The sequence below is a fragment of the Echiichthys vipera genome, assembly GCF_963691815.1.
Source record: "Echiichthys vipera genome assembly, chromosome: 8".
Lineage (NCBI taxonomy): Eukaryota > Metazoa > Chordata > Actinopteri > Perciformes > Trachinidae > Echiichthys > Echiichthys vipera.
The window spans coordinates 7,823,163-7,837,501 of record NC_139833.1 but is presented as its reverse complement, the minus strand read 5'-3'; the positions used below and the strand labels follow the sequence as shown (position 1 = coordinate 7,837,501).

The 14,339-nt window shown below is 42.1% G+C and overlaps 1 protein-coding gene across 1 annotated transcript; it reads left to right on the top strand.

Moving 5' to 3' along the window:
• Positions 1-1,186: 1,186 nt before the first annotated feature.
• On the top strand, positions 1,187-8,607 carry vsig10l (V-set and immunoglobulin domain containing 10 like; the record flags this gene model as incomplete). The annotated part of the gene is made up of 12 exons (XM_083917778.1): positions 1,187-1,196; positions 1,624-1,953; positions 3,334-3,606; positions 3,692-3,958; positions 4,655-4,897; positions 4,985-5,263; positions 6,518-6,610; positions 7,029-7,253; positions 7,791-7,916; positions 8,027-8,061; positions 8,255-8,341; positions 8,411-8,607. The coding sequence occupies 12 exons, from the start codon at positions 1,187-1,189 to the stop codon at positions 8,483-8,485; spliced, it is 2,043 nt and encodes a 680-aa protein (XP_083773904.1). The 3' UTR covers positions 8,486-8,607.
• Positions 8,608-14,339: the final 5,732 nt, after the last annotated feature.

Below are 14,339 nucleotides of genomic sequence, written 5' to 3'. Positions count from 1 at the left end.
TGTACACACAGAGGATGTATGGGTGTACTTAAGCCTAACATAGGCGGGTCACATACTATATATACTATACATAAGGACTTGTTTACTTTCCCACATTACAGGTTGTCAAATTACCTGTGGGGGGTACAAGATCTAGTCTAAGAGACCACATTGCATAATAGATACTTCAATTTAAAGATTATATCACTATATGTAAATGAGACACATTCAATATTAACTTTATTAAAACAAAACATGCAATAAGTTTTAAACACCTTGTGCATATGATAAAAAATAGTTTACAGACTCAACACAAAGACATAAAGTCGGGCATTGTCGTGAAATTAGAGAAGGGGCGTGGCCTCACGTGCACAATCCTGGCTTTGACTCGGCACAGGTGAGCCACTCACGCGCCCCGCTGACAGCTCCCGCTCGAGGACACTCAAGGGGGTTCGGCCAAGGACGTTTTTACCTCGTTTGCGTTTTTATCAGCTGCGATTTTAAACTTTAAAAATCATTGAAGAATAAAAAAAAGACAAGGGTATCGGACCCGTGACATACTCTGCCAATATGACGTGTCCGGGTGAACTTTGGAGGTTAAGTGCAGTTTTCCTGGTCTTTTTAATGAGCTTTACTTTCCAAGGTAAGATGAAAACACAATGCTTTTTATTTTGTTTGTTTGTTTCTGGAGAATTTATCAGCGAAAGTCTGTAATTTAGGGAAGAACATTTAGGGAAATGGGTTTTTAAATTGTGTTCCTGTTGCAATTATTGTTCATTTTTGTTTATAATTCAAATTATAAACCTCAGTAGTTCTATATATTTTGGGGGAGCACCACCTAAATTAATAATTTAGGTAAAAGTTCAATGAACATCTGTGGACATGAGCTTCTCATGAGCTTCTCTCTCTCAAAGAAAGAAACCACAGACGTAAATCTCAGTCAGCAGCTTCTCCAAAGAAATTGCCATTTCTTTTCTACCCAAATATTAATACTCTACAAAAACTGATTGCTTACCTTTCCAACAGGTGCATATTGTAGTGTTCTCAGTTCTGAAACACAAAGTGCTTATTATATATATACTCGGAACATCGTCAGTGCTCAGTGTCATCTATTGTCTTTACCTATTCCTGTCTATGGAGCAGCTCCACATTTATACCTGATCACAAGTTTGATCACTCCTGGCTTTGGGTTTGGAGAGAATTGGTCATGGTAAATGGTAAATGGACTTGTACTTATATAGCGCCTTTCAAGGCTACTACGACTCCTCAAGGATCACAGTGTTTGTCACATTCACCCATTCACACAGACATTCACACTGATGGCAGTGGACATCTACATACCATCTAATCTAACCATTCACACCCCATTCACACACCCATGCGCAGCACGAGGAGCAATTTGGGGTTCAGTGTCTTGCCCAAGGACTCTTCGACATGTGGATCGAACCGCCGATCTCTCGAGTGGAGGACGACCCACTCTGTCACTGAGCCACAGTCGCCCATGTTCACTAGTGTTTTTGGGCTGTTTTAGACCATAGGGATTTGAAAAATTGCCATAGGGAGAGCCCCTCACAAAAGACATAGGATATTAACTAGGAGATGAATATTAAAACTCGACAAACTGATTGCTTACCTTTCCAACAGGTGCAGATTGTGTGCTGGTGGTTGCTCCTGCTGGTCCGACCGTGGTGAATGCTTTAGCTGGCACCACTGTGACTTTGGCTGTGTCCATCAGTGGTGCCTCTGACCTGACGGTTATCTGGTACATGAGAGATTTACCTGTCGTCACATTGGCTATGAACTCGGGAATTCCTCCAGATATACCCGAAGACAAAAAGAAGGTGCTGAAGATCGAGCCGGGTGGATCCCTCACCTTTGTTAATGTGTCACTGGACTATACCAGTAACTACACCATTGAAGTGACTAAATCTGGACTGGGAAAATCCTCGACTGCTTTCACGCTGGAAGTATTCGGTGAGTACTATTTTGATTTAATGGATGCTTAAACATATATAAACCTGAACTTTGACACTTTCACATATTGCTGTATGTATTATTACAGCAGAGCCGAACTTAAGCTGGATTTGGCAACATTTGGATCTTCAGTAGATTTAAAAAGCAACTAGAGTTGTGAGTTTGAACAATGTTTGTGTGAATTGTGTCTCTGGGCTGGATGAAGTTAGTGGTTGGGCATATTTGGTAGAAAGTGGTTCCCTAAGCCACTGCCTGTGTTCACAGCAGCTCCTTAAATCTCTTCAAATGAACGTGGACGGCTCTGATCATGCAGTGATGAGTCATTTTAGGAAAGTTCCTTAATTCTTGACTGTATTTATTATCAAATATATTAAAATGACATGAAATACAGAGTCATACATTTAATGCTGGACGACACCTCAATATGATCATTTACCATCTTTCAATTGAATAAATATTGTGAAAAAATGTAGATTTCGTGAGACATAATTACGTTTATAATTTGAAAAAAACAAGCACAACAATTTAAACTTATCAGAAAATGCTAGCTGGGGGAATATCAGCCAGTTGAGGTGGTTCGGGCATCTAGTAAGGATGAACCCTGGGCGCCTCCCTAGGGAGGTGTTCCAGGCACGTCCGGTTGGGAGGAGGCCTCGGGGAAGACCCAGGACTAGGTGGAGAGATTATATCTCCACACTGGCCTGGGAACGCCTCGGGATCCCCCAGTTAGAGCTGGTTAATGTGGCCCGGGAAAGGGAAGTTTGGGGTCCCCTGCTAAAGCTGCCGCCCCCGCGACCCGACCCCAGATAAGCGGTTGAAGATGTGATGAGATGAGAATTATAATCAAACTTTAAATAGCACGCAGTTCAACATCAACTGGATTGCAAAACGCAATCATTTCACATAAGTGGGCAGTTATCACAACTTATCGAGATACGTCCTTCTTCCGTATTGTCCAAGAAGCTGATAGAACAGTACAAAATGTCTATTGTATATATTTTTTTCTATATCCCTGATGCCGAAAAAAATGGCGCCCGCACTGTGTAACAGACACATTTATGTCATTGGACGACGCTTTACATTCTAAACCTTACACGTTAAGTTCATTACACCCAAAAGTTCTTACGCCCGTAAGTCATTTTAATTTATCAGTTACTTAACTCGCACAGGAGAATACATTATCTAAAATCTCTGAATCCCTCGGGGGTTGCCTCTGCACTGTGTATTGTGTTTTAAAGAAAATGCATTGTTTAAATCTTTCAGGCATCGAGAAAGTTTCACAATTGGTTGTTTTGAATTATCCACCTGAATGAGACATACAGCAACAACGTGGTGGCTTCATCCAACTCTTCCTCCATCCCTTCACCTTTTATTCCACAGAAAACATCCTGAATGTGGTTCTGAGCGCACAGCCCGATTTCGCCACAGAGGGTACGGACCGATTCGTCCTGCGGTACAGCATGCAGAAAGGAGTGGTCGAGCAACAGACGTGGTTCTTCAATGGCAAAGAGATCACATCAGACTCGCACTACATGCTGGGCGAAAGGAGCCTTGTGATCCTCAATCCAGTCCGAAGCGATACCGGACAGTACACGGTGTTACTGACCAACCCCTTCAGCAGTGTGGCAACTCACATGAACGTCACTGTGCGGTGTAAGACTAATAACTTAATCATTGTCCTCTGCATCTGACTCTGATTGCATCTCCCGCATTTCCTTCTAACTCTCTGTGTTTATAGACGGACCAGACGAGCCCATACTTGAGGCCAATCCGGCTCAGCCTTTCTATTTATCCGGAGACTCTCTGAGCGTCTCCTGCCAGGCTGAGGGATATCCACAGCCGACTGCTGAGTGGGTCTTTGGTGGTCACGCCCTTTCTGATTCGCACAACGGAGTCTTAAATCTAACAAATGTACACACCAGTCAAGGAGGGCTTTATACGTGCAAGCTGCTCAATGAGGAAACTAGCAAACAGCGTCAAGAGAGCATCCTTTTGAACGTTTATGGTATGTGAAAAGCATTTCTGAAAGAATATCATCATTTGGTTTCACAAGGGAAGATTGAATTCAGTTTAAAATGCATGTATTGTTACCTAAAACCTTCTAGTTTAAGGTGATGTTTTAATATCATCAGAAGAGCTTTGATTCCAGGGCGGCACGGTGGTGTTGTGGTTAGCACTGTCACCTCACAGCTAGAGGGTTCCTGGTTTGAATCCCTTCTGTGTGGAGTATGCATGTTCTCCCCGTGTCTGCGTGGGTTTTCTCCGGGTTCTCCGGTTTCCTCCCACAGTCCAAAGACATGCACATGTTAGGTTAATTGATGACTCTAAATTGCCCGTAGGTGTGAATGGTTGTCTCTGTTCGTCTCTATGTGTCCTGTGATAGACTGGCGTCCTGTCCAGGGTGTACCCCGCCTCACACCCAATGTCAGCTCGGATCGGCTCCAGCCCCCCGTGACCCCGACAGGGACAAGCGGTTGAAGATGAATGAATGAATGAACTAGCTTTGATTCCAGCCATCTTTGCACCTACCATATAAAGACTTTGTACAAACATACAGAATAAAAGGAAATGCAAAAATTCTGACAGCTTTGCCCTTTAGATCCTGTAAATACTCATTTGCCTAAGTAACAAGTGACCAAAACATGAACGAACGCTTTTTTCACTTTAATAATGTCTGATCATTTTTTTTTTCTGTTGACAGAGAGGCCGCCGGGCAATCCGATGTGCTCCGTGCAATCGGTGAATAATGACAACCTGCAGTACCACTGTTCGTGGTCGGGGGGAACCCCAGAGGCCACTCTTTCTTTCCCAGCTCTAAGCGACACCAGCAGTGGAGCGGGGGACTTCAGCCTGACCCTCCCCGCCTCACTTAACCTCGACGGGGAAACAGTCACATGCACGGCAGACCACCCAGTCAAACAGAATAGGTGCAATATTACCGCAAGTAAGTTACCAAGCCAACGATAAAACTTTGTTCACGCATGAAGTGACCTCAGTAGCCAGCCCCAAACAAGAACCATGTCTTCCACAGGTAGTCCAGTGAATTTCATGCCAGCTGTGAGAAACACTGTCGACTCTGACGGCAAAATAGTGGTCGCTATTCATTGCGTCAGCGAGGCCTCGCCTGAGGCCGTGGTGTCATGGTCCAAAGGCAGCGATGCTATCACCAACGGGACAACATACCAGATCAGCAGGGACACCACTCAGCTTGAGATTCGGGATTACAATGTCAGCAACTTTCTCCTCCAAAACTACACTTGCACCTGCCGCAACCCTCTGGGCAGCCAGAGAAGGGAAATTCAGTTAAGAGGTAAAGTGAGGCTGTCCTTGGGTCTCTGTTTGTAACATTAAGCAATGATGGGACGTATTCAGATACAGTACTGTTGTTAAATACATTTTTGAGATACTCTTATGTCACTTGAGCATGTTTATGTTTTAAACTTGACACATTTTTATTGACTACTTTTTTATAAACGACTCAACTGCATATAAACTACATACATTATTGAGCCCAGCTTGAATCAGCTAAAACAGTAACATGCTGCTTATAAGTTAATAAATCAGTAATTTGACACTTGGGATGCTTTTAATGGTTAACTCCATCATCGATTTATATAATACTTAACCTGTTTTAATCCAGGTCTGTGTATCAGCTCATCAATTAATTGTTTGGTCTCTAAAAATGTCATAAGTGGTGAAAAATGATGATTGCTGTTTCGCAAAGCCCAACATGACTTCCTTTTTAAATATCTTGTCACCGGAATCAGATAATTTTAACGTTTTTTTTCTTTAAAAAATGATTCAAAGCAATGAATTGATTATCAAAATAGTTGGCGAGTAAGTTAATCATTGACAACTACTCGATGAATCGTTGCAGCTCTATATGACACTATAAAGGCGCCCTTCTACAGAAAAGAGCGGAAATTGTCAATTTGTAGATCAACAGAAAATGAATCGGCAGCTATTTAGACAATTTCTCAATTGAGATGATTTCCTGCTTTTCTTTGTGTGGTTCTAGTAATTTAAGGGTTATGTTTGGGCTCTACACTGTCAAACATAATTACTTAATAACAATTTAAATACGTAAACTTGGGTCTTAGGAAACTGAGATATTTTTCTTTCTGATATTCCGTACACCAAACTTTGAATTGTGTAATCGATGAAATAATCAGCTGATTAATAGATAATGAAAATAATTGTTTGCTGCAGCCCCCCTTCATACTGAATACTTTTGATATTAACTAACATTTTTGCGTCTCATACAAAACATGGACTTTTATTGTAACAACATACTTTGACAGCATCGTATTGATGCGTACAGCGAAGTACAGTATTGTATTTGTCACTTTGAAATACCGTAAGGAGTCTGTTGCCTTCAGTTTCTAATCTGGAGCACTTGCATTACCAGAGTCAAAGGAAACAATGGGCCCTCAGACAGAGAGCTAAGTAATACCCGAGATTGCTCTTTCCCTTTTAAACAAAGCTCTCCAGTCTTGCTCTACCCTCACCCCTCCTCTCCTGCCCTCTCATGATCTCTCTTTGCCAACAATCCCTCTCTTTCCAGGACCGTCGATCTCAGATTCCGGCTTGTTCTCTAATCACAACAGAACCATCATCACATTGACCTGGGAGGTCCCGCCTACCTCTGTTGTTACAGGTAAAGCAGTATTTAATACTAGGAAGGCAGCTCTGGCGACTGTGCGGATTTATTTCCCACAGGAATATATTTAAACTTCACACACAAACCCAACCTTCTTGTTTTGAATTTGTGGATCTCAGCACAACTCTGCAGTGTTGAAAACAGAAACCCAACGTCGCAGATAGGGGTGTAAATAGTGCGTAATGTGTGAAGCCTCTAGCTGAGCAGCTCTGTGTCTGGGAAAAAAAAATATTTCAAGCACAAAAATAATGCAGAAAGCAAATGTCACTTTTCCTCATGTCTCCTTCTCTTTCAGTTTATATGTTAGTGATATAATGGCAATATTTCCCTACTGAATTCCCCTAACAGATGTGTCACCACTATATAGTTTAGTGATTCATCAACTTTGATGCTAATTCCATGTGCTTTTACAAAGGATTTGACATCCAAATGAAAGGACCAGACCTCCTGAGCAAAGGTCAGAATGGTACCCGAGCTAGAGGCAGCTCAAACACATTTCACACCATCCAGCAGAAGCCTGGCTCGGTCAGGAGTGCAGACATCTTCATCCTCGATCCCAGCTTGACTCGCAGGTTTCGGATCATCCCCAAAGCTCGTATGACAGAAGGAGAGCCATCTGAGGTCCACAGAAGTGGTCCAGGTATGGAAAATTCTTAATCTCATCTCATCTTCAACCGCTTATCCGGGGTCGGGTCTCGGGGGCAGCAGCTTTAGCAGGGGACCTCAAACTTCCCTTTCCCGGGCCACATTAACCAACTCTAACTGGGGGATCCTGAGGCGTTCCCAGGCCAGTGTGGAGACATAATCTCTCCACCTGGTCCTGGGTCTTCCCGAGGCCTCCTCCCAGCTGGACGTGCCTAGAACACCTCCCTAGGGAGGCGCCCAGGGGGCATCCTTACTAGATGATCCTGAACCACCTCAACTGGCTCCTTTCAACGCAAAGGAGCAGCAGCTCTACTCCGAGTTCCTCACGGATGGCTGAACTTCTCACCCTGACTCTAAAGGAGACTCCAGCCACCCTCCTGAGAAAACCCCCAAATTGTTAGTGTGTGTGTTAAAGGGATAGTTTGAACATTTTGAAGTGGGGTTTGGCTGACACAGAAGTTAAGCGATGTACTGCTGTGGACGTGGGCAGCAGCAAAAACCATTCACTGCTAATATACTAATGTGTTGCTAGGTGAAGGGCTGAGTGGACCTGCCATCGCTGGCATAGCAGCTGGAATCCCCTGCAGCCTTCTCTTCCTCGTCCTGCTGGGCGGCGCCATCTACTTCTGCGTCTCCTGGTACAAGAAAAAAAGTACAGGTAGGTGCTTGCTCAGCACGACAAAAACTCAATCCAGTCTTTAAACACAGTGACATGTTTTACTCATACTCAACATTAAATATTTGTGACTTTTTTTCTGTGTTTCGTAGGTCCAAGATATCCAGTGTCCAGAGCAGTCGAGAAGGTTAGAATCACTTCACATAATAAATAGCAGCACATTAGATGACAGTTGAGGAGCTTGTGGAATATAAATTATAATCCATACTCTTCCTATCAAGCATCAGATACTGCGTGTATTAATACATTAACATGTTTCACATTAACCCTGTATCTGTTTATGTGGCCGGTTGTTTTAGCTTCTTTTTTGTCACTCCCAGGCAATAACAATCCAGACAGAAACACTTCCTCATAACCTGCTGTCAGGAGGCCTGAAGTCTCCCCCTGATTACAACAGATTACAGAAGGTAATCTTTCTCATGAAACACGTCTAAGTTTATGATTTAAAGTACTTTAACTGGCTTGTTTCCTTTCAGACTCCCTCTGATAGATCGGTGGCTCTCCCTGCATTTGTCCCTCCACCGCCTGTCAGAGTCGCTACAACTGTCTAAACTTCAGGATCTGCATTTCTATACATTTTTGTATCTCATCTCATTTCATCTTCAACTGCTTATCCGGGGTCGGGTCGCGGGGGCAGCAGCTTTAGCAGGGGACCCCAAACTTCCCTTTCCCGGGCCACATTAACCAGCTCTAACTGGGGGATCCCGAGGCGTTCCCAGGCCAGTGTGGAGATATAATCTCTCCACCTGGTCCTGGGTCTTCCCCGAGGCCTCCTCCCAGCTGGACGTGCCTGGAAGGCGCCCAGGGGGCATCCTTACTAGATGCCCGAACCACCTCAACTGGCTCCTTTCAACGCAAAGGAGCAGCAGCTCTACTCCGATTTCCTCATGGATGGCTGAACTTCTCCCCCTCTCGCTAAGGGAGACTCCAGCCCCCATCCTGAGAAAACTCATTTCGGCCGCTTGTACCCGCGACCTCGTTCTTTCGGTCATGACCCAGCTTTCATGACCATAGGTGAGGGTAGGAACAAAGATTGACCGGTAGATAGAGAGCTTTGCCTTCCGGCTCAGCTCTCTTTTCATCACGACGGTGCGGTAGAGCGACTGCAACACCCCCCCCCCCCCCCCCCCGCGCTGCTCCGATTCTCCGGCCATTCTCCATCATGTTTTATTATTTTTTTGTTTTATTTTAATGAATGACATTTCTCTATGTTTGTATTGATATTTTAACTGCAATAAGGATCTGTGTCGTACATTTACTTCAGCAGAGATGGTGTTTGTGTTATCTGTACACCCTTCCTGTATATCTGATATTTAATCTCCATCATTTTGTATCTTTATTTATTTGTAATAAATCAAAGTATAAGCCATGCCTGTACATTTATTTGGCTAAATATCAAGTTCACTGTCTTCTACCTATTCGCTATTACTTTATTAGTTATGAATATTTCCACAAATATGCTTTTCTCCAGGTCCATCGCTATATTATTTGAACATTAGTCCCATTTGCACAAAAAATCATTTATTTTTGCTTTATGATCAACATACTGATCAATGTAATTATCTTTAGGTTAATAGTATTTAAGGGCTGTAATTTAGCTTTTTTTTGATCAGCTCTATAAAATGTAAAAAATAAAAACAAGTAAAATTGACAGTCCATGTTACTTACATGGTCCAACACAAGAACAAGGACTTATTTGTATTTGTTACGCTGCAGACATGTCTGTGATATTTGGAGTTTGGGGCATTTTGATCACAATCCATGTGGGCTTAAATCCCAGCATGTACATCTACATGAATGCTACGATAAAGACATTCAAATTAGGACACCATACTAAATTATGAGGAGCGCTTTTCCAAAACGCTATAAATCCATTTTAATAGTTTTTCAGGGAAAATTAAATTTTTTACCCAGACCCACACATTTGGTTAATATTCAGTGTATCTTGTCAAAATGTTTTTTATGGCTCAGTCTGAACATGTCGAACAGACGGACGAAACCAAAAACTCTCCCGCTTCAGAGCGCCGCCATGTTGGATCGCATAGAACGGTCACTGAATTCTGATTGGTCGAGAGGACGTATCGCATTTAGGCTAAAAAGAGGTTTGGCCCTGGTCACGGTTTGGAAAGGAACTGCATCTTGAGATCGTTTTAAACAAGGAAATATAGAGATTTGGCAGAAACATTGACAAAGCAGTGAAAAGGTTCTGTATACAGCAAAGTGACTCAAACTCATTTATTTTAATTTGGCTTTTATCTCGTTTTGGAAAAGAACTCTTCATATCCAATTTCTGATAGACTACACCCTGTATACTTTGCATGGTTTAAAGACACTGATAGGGATAAAAGTTGATAATCCAATAAGCATGACTGATGATTTGTATCCACATTTATTAAGGTAATCTCGTGATTCATCTTTAATTCAATCCCTGACACGCGTTAAATGGTGGGGAATATCTGCCAGCGTAATCTTATTTTTTGAAATCATGGTATTAAATGACAAATAAAACTAAATGTGAAGAATATAGAAAACATGTATACACTTCAAGTACAATACAAAAATAATCCTGCGCCTTTATTATGTTTATGTTGCACTTGGAGACACAGATGGTGACTGTGGGTTTTCCCACTTTCCTTGTCGGTCAAATAGTTTTTTCTGCCAAAAGTTTCTTGGTAATGTTTACTATTTTCAAGCTTTGCTGTGTTCAGAATACTTTGTGACAGTGATCTGCTGCTGTGTATGGATTCAGGCCTGGGCATGAGTGGGTGGATAATGTGCTGAAGCATTTGTAAGGATGTCAAATCGGTTTTGTTTCCTGCAGACATATGCTGTTGGGCTTATCATAATCCTCATACCGTGTGTCTCACCATTGTATGCCATCATTCGCTTTCATTTGCCTGTGATTCGATCAGTGTCCTTGGAGTTTATAGTGATGTGGTGGTTGGTGACAAGTGGATAGTTGCTCTGCGCAGCCAGGTACCTGACGTGACAGGGTCCCGCTGCATCACCCCTTGTTCTTTGGCATCTGTGTTCACACTACTACGACTTTATCTGCATCAGCACACATCCACAGTTCACAAGTTGAGCTGAAGTGCTCTTTTCTTTTCCAGAACCAGAAAGTGCTTGAAATCCTTTTGGAAATGATTTTCATTTTGCATACATTATGATGATCCTTTACTTTTTGATGTTTTCTTGTGCAGAAGTATTTTGTACAGGAGCAGCAACTAAACCAGTTATGCCAGTCAGTGAGGAGCCCACAGAGGGAGGTGCTGTCAGGTTTACCCACAAGATCACATACTCCCTCCCTCCCTCCCTCTCCTTTGGGGGATGAAGTAGTGGTAAGTGACTCCTCCTCTCAACATTAATGTTTGTTGCCTAAGCGGAGTATCATGTGAAGGTAGCAGGCTGTAAGGTCAGGTCGCACGCTGCTCTGCTCAGTGTGCAACCTGACCAGGAGCTACAACCCATGTATTACCCCGATGCATCTTCTGTTGTGAGGAATTATGTAATGTGTCTGTCTGTATGTATGTCTATGTGATATGTTTAATATTTAATGTGATGTTGGAACCTGTACCAAGCTGTACCGATAACAAATACCACCAGTCTGGCTGTGGTCATTAAAAGAATCAATCCATCCATCCATCCCTTCCTCCCTCCCTCCCTCCCTCCCTCACTCACTCACTCACTCACTCACTCACACGTTCAAATATTTTCATCATGGTGAGCTGATGTTTTTATGCATGTATGCAGCAGATGGTGCTGTTGTGCAGTGCTAAAAGCATCACATCCTAACATCACAATATGATTTTGAACAGCTGTTAGTTGACAATGCTGCACTCACCACTTTTGTCTGCCTGTATCTCTAATTTCTGTGTAATTTATCTTTAATTTCATCAACAACTACTCATACTAATATTAGCTTACCACCATAACTAAATATGTTTATAGTCACATCTTGGTTAAGACTCACTCCAAATGCAGGGAAGCCACACTATCACAATTAAAAGCACAGGGCTGTAAAAACCTCCTGTTACTCCCAGACTGATTGGTCTTTTGGTGAATTAATTACAGGAATTAAGCCTTCTGACAACAACTGGTTGTTAAAAAGTCTTTGTTTCCTGATGCTGTCATTTTGTAAACAGTGTTCAACCTACACTTTGAGGAAGAAAGAGCACTTGTTCTGATGAAATGAGGAAGGAAGGGATCTTCTTCTCTCTTTAATTTCATATAATTTCTGCCATCTTTACATCTCTCTGGACAACACAGTGGTTCAGTTTAGTGCAAATGCATCATTACATTACATTTCATTTAGCTGACGTCCAAAGCAACTTCCAGTAAGTGCATTCAACAATTAGGGTACATCAAGAAGAACTAGTATTAAGTAAGTGAGCTTCAAATAAGCCAAATTTTAGAGTGCTACATATAAGTGCAAATGCGTTCTTAACATCTGTCATTGATGGCCAGCTGTGGAGCAATAGGAAGTGCCCTAATCATCATCATATTCACTTTCTGAGAACATCCTACACTGCACATCATTCAACGCCCTGGGAAGGGCCCAGAGTGCAAAGTGTCTGTACTCCCTAAATGAAGATCTTATGTAATGCTCTTTTCCTGTTTCCACATTCAAATACAGACTGAATTATTGTAATTCACAAGACAATTCAGCATGCATCAGTCAGGTACATTTTTATCTCTATAGCAACAGTCACAATAGAAGGTATCTCGTGGTGTTATATACAGTATAACATACTTGGCAAACTATCATACGAATGATTATTAAGCTATTGTCCAAATTCAGAGGCAACCATTGTTCTGGAGTGTAGCTCTATCATGTGTGCTTTAATCTTTTGGCAGTGTTGTATGGGATGTAAGATGAACAAATCTGGGTCCATAATCCCATTTAATTGTTTTAAGAATCTCACGGAAAATTCTGTCAGAAAATTTCCCACTCATGCACCAACCAACATATCAGTTAACAGACTTACATCCCCCCACGTCTCCATAACTTTAAAAGTTGTTGCACTAACTACTAGTTGCTGATAGAGGTCAGTAAAGGTCATAATTTCCATTTAAAGGGCATTTTGAATTTCTGATTCACACGCCATAGTGTCCGTCTGTTTCTTTCTTTCTTTCTTTCTCTCTTGTTTAGATACCCTGTGATCTTGTCATAAACATGTTTGTGGTAAGTGAGGTCATGAACTGTGAGGCCAATGTCATCTGGACACCACTGCACATTCAAGGTCAATTTTTTAAATAACCTGGAACATCCTGACTTTGGTGGAAGTGCTATTTCAATTTAGAGAGGAGTATTCTCCACACTACACAGTCTGGGTTAAACAAGCAACTAATATCCTAAAATAATACAGGCAAGTGTAGATAGTTGTACCAGAACAGACAACATAAAGGTGTCATATCAACCACATCTGAGCTCAGCTGTGCTGTTAAATGAGGAAGCTGAAAGGACCACAGGACGTGGGTTGTAGAAATACTCAGCACATACCGATACTATGATACTGCTAGTGTTAATGCACACGTGTTAATGCAAATTAAACATAAAATAACCAATAAGTGCAGTTTAAAGACTTCACAATATTGAAAGAACATTGATTTGTTTTCCCGACCTGGATACACGATTGAAAGAAGACTTTCACCTTGTGTTTTTGTCTTTCACAATACTTCTGTTTCATGCAGGTTGCATAATTTTACTGTCGAATGAATCAAATTACTTACAAAAATCCTTTATGTAGAACAATTGGGCCTGAAATTACAAAAGATGGAATCATTGCTCAGGTGTTCCAGAGAGCAGAGTTCATCTAAATATTAACACAAACCATCTGACATGTCATTTAGATGTGCTCATACTACTAAATAACCTTGAATAACCCACCTGCAGCTGTGACAGTTTTGACAAAGTGTGTAAGCCATGTGAATTATGTCAATGCATGCCAAATAGTATGCAGCGTTCATACTAATATTGTAAATACTTTAGATTGTGTTATGCAGTATCGGGCAGCCTTTAACTACCCACATTGTCATTACATACTCAAAGTGAACATGTAAAAGCGTGTGTATGTTTTTTTCTAAGCAGCTCTTTGGTCATGTGTCTATTCTAAGCGTGTATAAGCGTGTGTCCCCATGACCACACCCCGGTCACACTGAAAGAAAGTGTGCGCTTCAGCATGTTCCATTGACCACAGCAGTACTGCAAGCCTTTGCACATCCACAGTTCCAGAAGGCCTAATAGAACAACAGACAAGTAGACCGTAGTGAGGCGGCCTTGTATCCCAGACCCTCCCCCATCACCATCCATCACCCCTCCCCTCTCCCCTGACCCCCCAAAATACTCCCATGTAGTTCAGTGTGAAAGAGTCACGTGGCTTTTTGCCCACCAGCTCAAGTGCATTT